This window comes from Thunnus albacares, chromosome 8 (assembly GCF_914725855.1).
Source record: "Thunnus albacares chromosome 8, fThuAlb1.1, whole genome shotgun sequence".
NCBI classification, from domain to species: Eukaryota; Metazoa; Chordata; class Actinopteri; order Scombriformes; family Scombridae; genus Thunnus; species Thunnus albacares.
The window spans coordinates 5,815,519-5,829,585 of NC_058113.1; the positions used below are offsets into that span (position 1 = coordinate 5,815,519).

At 40.7% G+C, this 14,067-nt stretch overlaps 1 protein-coding gene across 1 annotated transcript; it reads right to left on the bottom strand.

Annotated features, from left to right (window-relative positions):
- Nucleotides 1-50: 50 nt before the first annotated feature.
- Nucleotides 51-14,043, bottom strand: spag1b (sperm associated antigen 1b). Its single transcript, XM_044359046.1, has 19 exons — nucleotides 13,967-14,043; nucleotides 13,515-13,662; nucleotides 13,071-13,230; nucleotides 12,823-12,945; nucleotides 12,660-12,730; nucleotides 12,369-12,460; nucleotides 12,143-12,248; nucleotides 11,811-11,941; nucleotides 11,511-11,617; nucleotides 10,947-11,088; nucleotides 9,506-9,964; nucleotides 7,281-7,380; nucleotides 6,644-6,796; nucleotides 5,829-5,986; nucleotides 4,561-4,702; nucleotides 3,504-3,630; nucleotides 3,048-3,206; nucleotides 1,874-2,194; nucleotides 51-1,658 (listed from the first exon to the last, which is right to left on the bottom strand). Exons 2-19 carry the CDS (start codon nucleotides 13,658-13,660, stop codon nucleotides 1,530-1,532), a joined length of 2,826 nt encoding a protein of 941 aa, XP_044214981.1. The 5' UTR covers nucleotides 13,661-13,662; nucleotides 13,967-14,043; the 3' UTR covers nucleotides 51-1,529.
- Between the last annotated feature and the right edge of the window lie 24 nt (nucleotides 14,044-14,067).

Consider the following 14,067-nt stretch of genomic DNA (forward strand, 5'->3'; position numbering starts at 1 on the left):
TTGTCATCTGGTTTTTCAAGCACTGTAAATATTCCATTGTAATTCAAGTGTGTTTCTCAATGGTTTAATTTCATCATAGCATAAAGAAGAGAACCTTTATATTTTTCCAGTTTATTGAATAGCCCACTGTGAATATTGAATACTTTTCTTTTACATCTCTACTGAAATATAATATTAAAACCACAGTGAAGAGAGACTGTGGAACATGTTAAATTATTGCCTCTTGTGCTCCAACTTGTCTCCCGGAACTAAATTTGGTACATTCATGTAGAACTGATAAAACATTTGAAAACAATGGTTTGGATTCAGGCAGTCAAATTTGGGTGACTGTAATATTCAATAATTAAATACATGAATATAAGATCTTTAAATTAGCAAATAAATGATACATTTGAAACAATTATGTGCATGGAGTTAAGTGACAAATATACTCTCTCTTGAGGAGTGTCTGTACACTTCTCAAAATGTAAATTGATCCCTAATCTGAAATCCAAGGCACACATCTCATAAAGATGCTGCTGCTTCTCTCCGGTGCATCACACATCTGCATGTCTGAACTGCTGAAGATGAATGTGAAGATGTGCGTTGGCTGGCAGGCTAATTTGGTAAACAAATAGGGTGAATGACTTCATGTCACTCCTTATGGAAAAGACACAAACACCAGCCTTTAAGAGTGTTTACATTAGAATGCAGATCTAATTGCATAGCTGAAAAACAAAAAAAGCATCTGAGTCATATAAGGTTACAAATGATATTTTCTCCTACAACACTGTCAGTAGATATCAGTTCAACAGACAACTGTTATCATACTGCACAGAACAGCAATAATATCATGCAGGCCTATGTCTTCCATGAAGATAATTCAGTACATACAGTCATAATAAAACTGTAACTTTATCTTATGGTTTTGTCCCGCAGTAAGGACTGAGTAGCTGAGTAGCAAATTACTTCACTTGCTCCTTTCCTAGTTAATATTCAGCATGCACTGAATATAATTTCTGATCTTGGCTGGTGTTCGCAGAGTAGCTCTGACAGCAGCTCATTTATCAAATGACTACTATCAAAGGACTGACAGGGTTCAAGGACCAGAAGAACTGAGCTCAGTGCGGGGAGTACAAGCCCGTCCTGAGCAAACAAAACTGCCTGTAGGGGAAACACTTGCCTGTAGGCTTATGTAACAATGTACATTGGACCCTACTTATCAATACACTAAAGTGATAGGTCCATAGTACCCACTTGTCTGCCTGTTGTACAATGCAAATGTTTAGTGGTGGTAGAAAAGTAAATCTGCATAGCAAAATGTTCTGGAGAGAAAAATATATTCCTTATACAGTCAGTCAAACATACAGTGTCAGATCATTTACAGCACAGACCAGTAAAGTGAATGTGACTCAGTTCCATTGTATTGCTCTGGGGCACATTCTGCAGCTTCCTGCCTTTGTGTTCTCAGTTCTTGTGCAGTGTTTTGCATAGATCCAAGAGTTGTAGTGGTGCAGCAGCTCATGCAGCAGGGAGCAGGGACAGGAGGGTCAGATGTATTTGTTGGCCAGGTTCTGAACATCGTTCTTTGTGAACTCTGTGCTCTCTACAGCTGACAGATGCTCGAACAGCTGAGTCATGTGGCGACGCTCGTCCTTCTCCAGCAGCATCAGTACAACCTGCAGAAACAGCATATCATCATTTATCACCCAAACCTCAGCTGCTGTGGACAAAGAGGACAGATTACTTATGAAACTACATTATCATTTATGAGATAGGAGATTTTTATATGTGACTTATAAATAAAGCTCAAGCTATTTTTGCTTTAAATATCTTTTTATATTGAAGGTTTTTGTTAGTTATAAAACTTTGAATGGAAAGTAAACCCTCTTACCGAGAACCTGTCAGCAGTGTGCAGATGGTTGAGGTGTTTGTAGACCTGGTTGGGGTCTTTCTCCAGGAGGTGGGAGTCCAGTGCTTGCATGATGAAACTGAGCGTGTGTCCGTCCAGCTGAGTGCTGAGGAACTGTGGAAGCATCTCTGGAGTTGTGGAGGCCAGCAGCTCAGCGCAGGCCACCATGTTCCCGCTGCTGCGAGCTAGGTTTAATGCTTGGCCGAACTCGTATGCGTTGGTCGGCTGGAGGTTGATGGTGACGTTCTCTCTGCAGCTGCTGTCTGGGTTAGGAACGGCTGACGTTTCCTCGTCACCCTCCACCTGAGGAGGAAGATAAACAGAAGTTGTAAAAGTGGTTTTACAGAGAAAAGACAGCAGGGAGACTTTATTACTGAATATTATTACTGATTATTACAAATGTACAAAACTGTGTAGATACAATAATGTAAGGTGAGAAATCTATAGAAGACTACAGAAAAATACTACAACTACAACTCCCAAGAAGCATTGAGATACACAGAACACAGTCACATCCATCAGACACAGAGCTGATACACTTAAATCTAATATTTTCAACAGCTCCTGAAAGATGTGCTGCTAGATGCTCAACTTTCTTAACTTATATAGAAATAGTTGAATAGTGAATGCACACTGGGTGCTGGTCATTGTAGTTGCATATATTGAAGAGAAGACTTTCTTCACTTGTCAATCCTTTACGATACTGTTTCTTGCTGGGAAAGAAGTGTACAATTGACTTCTGATTGATGTCTAAGCTTATTTGCTGGAAATAGATGCCTACAGTTTCATATGTGAGGTTGAGGAAAGCAGAGATACAAAATCATACAGTCTATTGTATGATCCGGCTGTTGGAAAACCAAAATAATGATCTCAAAGTGGTTAAAAGCTGCTAAAACATGCAGAGTTGGGTGTTAATTGTCAGTGGGTTCTTCCAACCCTCTCACAATAAACTTTAATTTAGTTTTAAAATATATTCCTAATGTTTACTTTGTCAAACTGGGATGCAGATGCATAATGCTACAAGTTTTTAAAGTCTGTGTTTCTGACTATGGCCACTAAACCAAAATCACTGCACAGTCCAGTGCTATTCATGGGGTTGATGGCAGCCTGTCTCCGCCCCTGCTTGAAATATTCAAAAAATGGCACGTGCATTCACCTCTGTGATGGGGACGATCTTCCTGGCTTTGACTGGTGAGGCGTTGGCCAGACTCTGTCTGAGCAGCACTGTGACCTCCTCCAGCTCCTTCTCAGCCTCCTGCACATTAGGGTCCTGCTGCAGCACCTCCTGCAGGTCAGAGCTGCACGCCAGGTAGTCCTGTTGCAGGGATTAACAGACAATACTGATGCTGACACAAACACAAAACCTCTGTGTGCGTAAAGGACTGTTGCCAATCATTGCATTGAAAATGTGTGAGGGCTCACCTAATATGTGAATTCTACAGAGAAATAATGCTTTCATCTATGAACCCAATATGTGCAACTGACATTTTTACACAGAGATGAATTATTTTAAGGTTTGACAAATTCAATTGAATCCCTCTTTGACACAAAACAGCTGTTAACTGAGCAGATTCCTCAGAGGCATTAGTGTTTAATGGTCAGCTCCCTTCACCTTGAGGCCTTTATTGGCCAGTGCTCGTCTGTAGAAGGCCTTCTTATTGGTTGGCTCCAGTTTCAGTGCTGCATCACAGTCCTGCTTGGCGTCAGTAAACCTTTCCAGCTTCAAGTAGCACAGGGCTCTGCAAACACAAATACACACACGTCACTTGTGATTTTTATTTTTGTCACCAGCAGCTAATCTTATTTGAGGCATGACTAAAAGGTATCATGAGTTTGTGACTCATCGCCTGTGAATCAGACTTAGTAATAAAGGCTGAAGGAATGAAAATTATTATTTTTCTATTTCATATTTTAATATGAAATAGATGAGACAAGAGACAGAATTAGCATCTCTGAAATTTGCTCTAATAGCTTCTCCCCTTGTTTTTCATTCACTGTCAGTTGTGTTAGCCTGATGGGTCTCAGCAGCTGTGTGGAGGTGGCATTCAGGTGTTTGCTCTGGTGTGGCTGTACATACAAGCTTTTTCCACAGCAGACCTCAACATCCACACGCAAACACACAATAGGAAATTATTCATGTCAGCATCACAGTTTCCTCTGCAACACGATCAACAATCTACCTACTATTGTGAAAAGAAAGCAGGGGAGGGCAGTGGGAGACAGAGAATGAAGTCAGACCTGCCTGCTGCATGTGCTGTGATCACTGTGTTTCTCTCTAGATGGAAGATAATATGGTGGAGGCTATAAGTGGAGTAGTGATAAACAGTGCCGAATCAAGCAGCTGTTTCCTGAGTCACTCTGTTCCAACTTACCAACAATACAAACTAATTTACTACCACTGACAGACAGACGACCGGTTGGGATTAGCTACAGAGCTCAATGTGCCGCCTGACAGATGACAGCTGGGGATAATTGATCAGTCTGTCTTAATTTAACCAAATGAATGACTGGATTTTCTCTGTGTTTTCTGACATCCCTGCTTTGTAAGGCAACAAATCATGAGAGGTGACAAAATGTATTGCAGAGTATTAGTCACAAAATATTGAGGAACAGAAAGTGAAAGACCACAGCAGTGTGTGTGTTTGTTCAAGCTTGGGTGAGTGTCTAACCTGTTGGTGTAGATAGCACACTCTTCTGGCTTTAGCTTAAGGCATTCAGTATACTTTCCCAGAGCATCCTGGTATTGGCCCTTCTTCACAAACTCATTCCCTTCTTGCTTCAAAGCTGTAAAACGGACTTCTGCTTTCCTTTCTGGAAGACAAAATAAAATGATTACTTGTTATTGCTTATTCACAAAAAGAGCAACTCAACTCTTGCCTTTCTGTTTAAGTAATGAACCCACACTCAATCCACACATTTGCAGTGTAGTTTAATTGACTTCCTTTATGTCTAAGAAAACCTCACACAAGGAATTATGCCAGCATTGTAATGCTCGGGGATTTAAATCCTCAAAATTACTGCTGGGCTTGCTGGACGTGAGGCACGAAAGTTAAGTCAGCAATCAGTCACGGTGTGGACTAAGGGCTAATCAATCTGCTGCAAAGTGTCTTCTGGGAGGAAAAACTGTGCCAGTCTATCTTTTCATTAGAGTTTAAAAATAACAGCTGTAACACAGCCATGGGAATGGAGAAACCGCATGGTCAGCGAACAGAGGGGACACGTTCACTTATACAAAAATTAGGCCTTTAACATCTCCTTCATTTCTCAGGGGGCAGTGACAGAAACCAGAACAGTGAAAGTTTTAATGGTCAAAATTTAGAGCTGATTCTCATTTATTCCTCAATGTTGATGTCAAGCAGTGGTAGAAGAAGTATCGCGATACTTTATTTTGTAAAAGTAGCAATACTGCAATGTAAATATACTCAACAAGTGAAAGTTCTGCATTAAAAATGTTACTTATCATCACCAGTTACAGTGCTCATTGCAGAAAAAATGGTCCCTGTGACTGTTATATAATATGTCATTGGATTATTATTACTGACGCATTCATGTTTAGATATCATTTTGCTGCTGTAGTTGGTCAAGGGGGAGCAAATTTTAAGTGTTTTATATAATGTTGTGTAGTCCAATATATGACAATTTTATGGAGAGACACTTTTAAAACACTTCTGTCACTGAGGCTTTTCACACAGGCCTTTCCTTGCTCAGGCATAACGTGGGCTTTAGAGAGCACAGGGCTATTTTACCCTGATGCCTCACTCACAAAGGTTTCACTAAGATCAAGCTTAAGGATTTGTACAGGAGACACACGGTGACATGTTGAGATTTAATTGCACAAATATTTCAAACCCCAATTCACACCATGAGTAATCACATGTTTCTGCGGACAACTTAAAAGAGGTTCTTATGATTTAAAAAAAAAAAAAAAAACACAAACCAGCATCCCTGGCGGCCTTCTCCGCTCGAGCCTGGAGGACCTCAGCGCTGGGTGGCTCCTCTCTGCGGTGCTGCTGAGCTGACAGAGGCACCAGGGGAATGTCCGGAAGCTTCTCTCTCCACTCAGAACCATCCTGATCAATCAGCATCCGGGTGATCCTGGAGGAGGATAGAAATCACTTAATACATGGATGTTACATATTGACACACATGCACATACACAGTCACACACAGACAAATAAGACATGAAAAGACTGAAAGAAAATTACTCCTAGAGGTTTATGCATTTGAGACTTTTCAACTGCTTGGTGTATTATTTTAAACAAGCATCTAAGTTTAGTTTTGTAGATACTCTATAAGGTCAAATACTGGTTCTACTCCTGGACACAAAGCAGCCAGGTGAGTTTCCGTATTGCGTAACAGAGAGAGGACATGCAGTCTGAGAGCCATAATTAGCCTCTAGCTGGAGCTGCTTTTCAACAGCAGCTAAATCTGTTAACCGCTAATCTTTGTACATTTGATTTGTTTTCTTTTGATTCTGTTTGGTTGATTTTCAATATAGAAAATCAACCAAACATTATTAAAGTTGATACTTTCATAGTAACTGCCTTATTCAGTACAAATAAAAGGCAGTCAGAGTCATTAACGCTGTCATGACTGTAAAATTTAGCCAAATGTTGGCTTTGTTTTGCCCATCAGAGCATTCAAAATGTGAGCGTTAAAGTCTGAGCCATTCAGTCAGTTCTGTGTTTCAGTGCCGTCATCTCCCTGCTCCTCTGCAGCCTCTCAGCTGAAGTGAGAGGTGAAGACCAATACCTGTTGACGCTGTCATGTGCTGCTTGCACGCTGATGTCTATCTGCAGGACAGTCTTATAATCCACGTAGGCCTTACGGTAGCGCTCCAAGGACTCATAAGCCATGGCCCGGCGCAGGAGGGGCTTGAGAGAGAATGGCTGCAGCTCCAGGGCTCTGGTTGGTATAAATAGATGTAATGAGACAAGAGCAAAGGATCAAGTCTGGGTCCTCTGCTATAGATTCTGGTGTCTGAAAGTTCTGTCCTTCTGGATTGAGCACTATAGGTGATAAATTTTCATGTGGCTGCAGTCTTGTGCTGTGGTTGTATGTAAGTATGTAAATGTGAGTGTGTTGGTGTAAAAATCTTATGCTGAATCTGAAGCTTTCACATGGGAGATTCCTTCAGGTTATACTGACTTTGCTGCTTATAAAACCACTTCTAAAGAGATTAATCTAAAATCCCTTGCAGCACACCCCAGTGCAAATCCCCTCTTAAACTGATAGGGATCTGCTACTGAGGTATGCTAAATGATAAAGCTGAAAAAAACAGGAAACCATAAAAAGGTTTTTGTTGTAATTGTGAAATTTGGGTCACAGCTAACATTCTCACTCCACTTACACAGAAATAATTACAAGGTCAGTATACAAATGCTCTTACTTTGTGCAGTCCTGTATGCAGTCTTGACTGTTGCCATCTTTCAGGTAGCAAGCTGCTCTGTTAGAATACAGAATACATAGATCCTCTGGACTATCAATCCCTGTATAAAAAGAGACAAATATAACAAATATAAACATGAATCACACTTTCAAAACATGACTTAGAAACAGTATATGTTGCTTATACTGTTACACAGAATATCTATAAGGTGGCGTCATCTCAAATAGACTTGAAAGAGCCTCTTGGCTGGCTGAAGTGGGGCTTTAAAAGGTGCTTATTTATCATATGAATCACTTATAATATTCAAAGGTTGCTGCTGACATTTAACATGTTCTGACCTGATGCAGATGCTCTGCTCAGTAAGAGCACGGATTATAGTGGAGGATTTGGTGTGTGTTGCAATAATTGGTTTCTGTAATTACTAAATGAAGAACTTTTTTTGTTTGCATAAGCGTTATAAGCATGACTTTCAAAACCACTTAATGGGAAGATACTAACTGTAGTAAACTTCTTCTTGCACTTCAGACTAATAAATTAAATGATTGATACAGTACATTTACAATGCAATAATTCAATGTATTTCAACACCTGAGGTATGAGTCCACACAGGTTAAACCAAAGATCTTAAACTTTTTGTTGGGACACAAGCATCACCTTGTCTTACACTAATACACCACTGTATCCCTGTGTTGCTATTTTACTGTAGTGGCACTATGATTTGTTATCATGAGATAAAATGTCTCATTTGGTTCCAGGGCTGACTAGTTGGAATGCACAAGGAAAATGAGGAAATGCTTGTCAAACTACCTCCAAGATATTTTCTCCTGAAAGTTCAATAACTTGCTCAGGCAGTCAACGCACAGTATATTTGCTATTCTCTCCACTTGCCAAACAGGAAGTTCACTCCAATTTTCATTATCAGTGTACTGTAACTGAGGAAGGCAAACCAGACAGGCCTACAGTATATGTTACATACAGAGCAACATTCTTCCACTACACTAAATACTGTCAGCTTAGCATGCCACCTCATCAGATGAAATTAGATTATGGATGATGACACAGTAAAGTGCGTGTGATGATGTCTCAGCAGCTTCTCAAGTGAGGTTTCTGTGACAGTAGAGCATGTACGGTGTGTTACAGGTCTAGAGAACACAACATGACTTGGAGATGCTGTAAAAGACAGTTAGAATGTCAGGATGAGTCTGAAATGTCCCTTTTTGACAACGTACTGACATGCTGCATGTTGTTGTGGGTTTAAAAGGGTTCACAGTGTATCCTCATCTCTGTCTGTCCGCAGCTTTCACTTCACCAGTCATATGGTGGACCTTGGATGATGCCCAGTCAATTTAATATCCAGCAGCACAGTGGGCAGTGAGTACATTATGGCAGTCCACATAGAAGACAGAGAGGGTGTGTGTGTGTGTGTGTGTGTGTGTGTGTGTGTGTGTGTGTGTGTGTGATGGTGGGTGAGCCTGACAAGCAGCAGTTTCTCTCCCTCCATCCATTGATCGATCCCTCACTCTCTCCCTCCCTGTGAGAATTATAGCTGCGGTCCCACAGATTCAATTTCACAGTGAGTGGTTAGCAGTCATGTGACCTGGACAGACCTGAGCTGAGAGGCTTAGCGCCAGGCTGGAGCTAAAACAGAAACACTGTGCATGAACACCACAAGAGCCACATTGTGACGCATTGCTCCAGGGACAAAGTCACTAAATACACCAAAAACAACATCCCAATATTTAAACTCCTGAACAGCTCTTATTGAATCTTTATAAGCATTTCTACACTGTATGTGCACTGATGAGGGCTGCTGATGGAAGAGATCTTTCTGCTGATTAGGTATCCACATTTAATACTTTGTGGTGATTTGTAATATCCTGCAGTGTGATAAAGCAACAAAAGATAAATGGAAGACCTGCCATTCTAACTGCAAGGTCATGACCTTTGATGTACAATTGTATCAGTCAGGTACAGGACACACCATGAAGCTAAATTTATTGAAAATTTGGTGAGACAGATTATGAAACATCAGTCAGTTAAACTTTAGAGGCCCTCACAGCCTGCTTATAACACACTAATGTCAGTCTAAATGTGTTGGCACACAGTTTACTTCTCTCCAATACAATATGTCAACCCATTCTTTGCACACCATGTGACTGAACTACCAACCACCTCAGATTAAAATAATAACAACAGCATCAACCATGAGTGCTCTTTAACCCTACCTGACTCTGTGTAGCCTTGAATAGCTTGTGAGTATTTCTCCAGTGCATCGGCAAACTGTCCGTTTTTAAACAGCAGGTTCCCTTCATTCTTTAGCCGGGCCAGAGGCAGGGGCAGGGCTCCACATGGGGCATCAAGGTTGACAGTTTCTCCTGCATTTCCTCCAACAGTATTTCCCTTGCTGCTGCTGCTGCTTTGGTCAGCCTGGAACGAAGCTGTCGAGCCCCTCTTGCCCGTTCCATTGACTACCTTTTCCTTGGACTCCTGCGTGACTTTGTACTTGTCTGAGCTGCCTCCCTTGCTCCTCCAGTGTCCGTGGTGGGAGTTGCTGGACTCGCTTTGTGGACCCCCGTCCCCTCTGCTGTGGGGCTTCTTTTGCGCGTTACCCATGTCTCCCCTTTCGACAGGAGCAGCTGAGCTCTCCTCCCCTCCCACAAGCTGGCTGTGTTCAACCGGACAAGCTAGAAAGGAGAGGGAGGGAGGGAGAGGTAGAGAGGGAGAGAGTGAGAGAGAGAGAGAGAGAGACAGTGGGGGGAAAACACACCCACAGGAAGTAGTCAGTGTTACATCACAGTGGGGGAGGGTTGGGACACACATGACACAGAGCCACTTAAAAGAGGGAGTTCCAGGAAGCAACCACTCTCAACAGTGAATTATGAAAGTACTGGGTGGGGGTAGGGTGGATAACAGACACGCACACATAGTATGTCACGTTACCCAGAGGGACAAGGGGTTTTTCCTCTATCTATAGCACAGCAGAAAGAGTGGTATGTGGGCAAAATGACTTCCCTTCTATTACCAGAAATGCTGAAGCTACCTCTGATGTTTTGTATAAATAAAGAGTGGATTAGAGAGTAAATCCATAGCCAGGCATCTACAATAGAGACTAAATCAAGCATGAATATATAGATAGACTACAGTGTGGTGTAAAAATACAGATGAGATCACAAAGTACTGAATATTAAGTGCGTCTTATATATTTAACTCTGACTGAAACTGCTCTTTTGGTTCTATAAACCAATATAATTCAGTCATTCTACCTACCACAGAGCTATAGATTTGCTGCTCTTAGTTCTTCCTTTTGTTTGAAGTATTTAATTTTAAATCAATTCTTACAAGTGGTAACTAAGGGCCTGTTACTCAATGCACTGCACTGACATATCGACAACCATTTTCAGGCTTAACATGTTGAAACACCCACAAAAATGCAGAGTTATACACAACACATAATTGATTGATTTTAGTGGTTAATGATACTGACCTACTAAACTGTCCATGTTATGTTAAATATAGCTTAATGTAGCTTAAGTTCATTTAAATTGAACATAGATTTCTGGCTGAATTCAGGGAATTATGAATGGGCACTAGCTTGTTTATAGTCTGCGTGTGTGTGTGTAAATCAATTATTGATATTGATTTTGGAGGCGTTCAAACAAATCTCACCCGTCTGCTCTGCTCTTGGCTCATTGTTACTGTTGTCCTCTTCCTCATCCTCTTCCACTTCTTGGATGAGGATTTTTTTGCCTTTGCTTTGCTGTCCTGGTTGAGTTTCTTTCATCCTCTTCTCAGTTTCAGACAGAAGTTGCTGAACCACAAAAAATTTACACATAAGATTTGCAAACAGTAGGAACCTGACCCATTTCTTTTAAACGTAAGTCAGCAAAGGTGACAATCGTCTACAGATAATGAGTTAAAGTGAATGACCTGTGTGTGATTCTAAGAGGAACACCTTTTCCCTATTTACCTGCATTACAATTCCTAATACATAATTAAAAGACATGCTGTGTAAACAATATTGTGAAACATGATGACTAAATAAAATACATTCTGAGCCTTCCTTCTAACACAGGCCTTCTGAAGAACTGCATAATTTTCCATTTACAGCAATGATAGACTGCACATGATTTTATTAATACCTGCTGCAGCTGCAGTCTGTTTTTTCAGTGCCTGATCTCATACAAATACAGTGACACCTAGTGGACATGCACCAGTACTTAAGTTACCTACAGTAGCTGCAGCATTGTGCGGCTCTTCCCTCAGCACCATCCTCAGATCTTCCGCAGCCATTTGGAAGTTGCCCATGTGCTTATGGACAGTGGCACGACGTAGCAGGGCTGAGGATAAGGAAATAAATTACATACATACCTGACACACATACTGTCCACGACTGTGCTGTAGAGTTAGAGATGTGGTATGTGACAAGACAACATCCCTTCAAAAAAATTGGTTTCACAGAAGTAATGAAGAATAAGTAAAAATCATATTTCTGTTTCATCTTTGATAAAGCGCTATGTAAAAAAAAAGCACCTTTCATGTTGCCCGGTTCCAGTTCCAGTACTCTCTGGCAGTCCTTCATGGCATTGTTCCAGTGCTTGAGATTGATTTCTGCTTGGGCTCTGTTGTTGTACGCAGCCACAGTTGACATAATGGAAAGACTCCTGTAATGGAAGGTCAAAAATAAAATAGGCCTTTATTTACAATGAGGTTAATGGATAAACACTCGGAGGCATTGTAAATGGGAATGAAATTGGATTTCAATGAAAGACAGCAGTCTAATAAAACGCCAGGCATGAAGATATAATCTCCTTCAGAGATGTAAAATGCTTTGTATAATCAATAAGTTATTTTAAGAGTCTGACCTGGAATAGTATGTTACTGCCTCCTCATAATCGTTTGCTCTGAATGCTTCATTGCCTTTGTCCTTTTCGCGGTTTGCCAGGATGAGCTTCTCCTGTTGTGTCAGCACTGGATGTATTACAGAGACCACACATTTTACACATACAGTATATCCCACACAACTAAACTACACTCATTGCTTGTCAACGACCACATAATAAATATGAGATACTATAGATAATCCATTACATGAGGTATCCACTTTAGTCTTGACTTTGGCAGGTTGATCATTTCTCACAATGTTACCATCAATTCTTTCACATTCTTTGTCCACGTCAAACCTAGAAATAGAGTGAAAGATATTTAGTTAAAGGATGCTGTAGAGGTTGCGACAGTTCAACTGTGGAATAATTAAAGAAGCTTAGCTGAGGCCAAAGTAACATGCACAGGGAATCTGTCAGATACAGTGCCTGCAGCTGCTGAAACAATGTGTTCTTTCTTCTGACTATAATAGACAAATGAAGAGACAAAATGACTCACTTGTCCCATTCTTGATAATCTCGTGGGAGAGCACGTTTTGAGGGATTCCTCTTTTTTTTTGGATCTGAATTCTGTGATTTGAAAAGAATTTTTAATTTTTTGTGATCTTCCATACGTAGATATACAGTACATGGTTATGTACATGATAGGAGGTGAGTTTTACCTGGATAAGTGGAACAGAGCACTTTGACCCTCTTATAGGTGGCATATTTTCTTTCACACAATCATCAAACATTGACTGCTGTTCTAGCAAATTCTCTGTCTTTCTGGTTTCTTCTTCCCAAGTCTGTAAAGAAGAAAATATACAATATTAAAATGCTTCTGACTAATTTTCAAAGAAACAGCTGCGTAAAAGAACAGAGGGCAGTAAGCAGGATTTATAAAATAAACACACTACAATGCGTAGCATACCTTCAACTCATCAACAATATGGCTCCACTCCTCTACAGGGAGGCTGGCTGCTGTGGCCACAGGGTTTTCCTTCCTGAGAGCTTGGCTCCTAGGGTCCAGTTTTTCCAGGTGACTCTCACAGAACTTGATCAAATGAGGATAAATACCCTCATCGCCAGACCTTTGCAGGAAATAAGACAATATCTTCTAAAAGCCTGAATTCGTAGTAATATTTTCAGTCAAGCTCATCAGGCTGTATTGTGTTATTGTGCTCCATTACCCTTTGGAAAATTGGTGATAATTACTGTATGTACTCTATTTCCAGTATTACATTTTGCCATGATGATGGAATGATGAATGAATTAACTTGATGTGTGGGTGAGTGATTTATTTAACTAGGGAGAGTTTTATACACATATCAAAACAGTTTCGCCACATCTCACCTACAGCTCACACAATTTTTACCTCAGTAGTCTCAAGATCTTCTCCAGGTATTTCACATCTTTGCATTTTTTAATGTAATCATAGTCCAGGTGCTCCACAGGAACCTTCCCACTGTAGTCAACGGAGGTGGACTGGCTTTGAAGGGAGAAAAGTGCATCTGCACTCATGGCTGAGTGAGAAGAATTTCAGTTTATTAAACTATGTCAAACAGACTATTATGTCAATAGTTATCTTCGTGCTTTGAATGATATATAACTTTTGCTAGGCAAATAAAGTTAGCTGATGATAATATAATGGTTACTGGTAATTTAGCTAGCGTTAACACCATTTTTAAGAGACTGACTGTGATGAAACGTTATATATTCGACAGAACAGAATAATTTTCGATGAGAAATTGCAGTGTTCCGCTCAGCTGACAACGGTGATATTCACCTAAGTTAATGTTAATTGTGTAAACTTAAGGGAAACTTTACCTGCTGCTCTTTGGTTCTGAACGCTCGTCTGTAAAGCAGGGACTGTTACTATGGTAACTACACACGGAAGCCCAGGGACACGCCGAAGCGGAAACACGTGA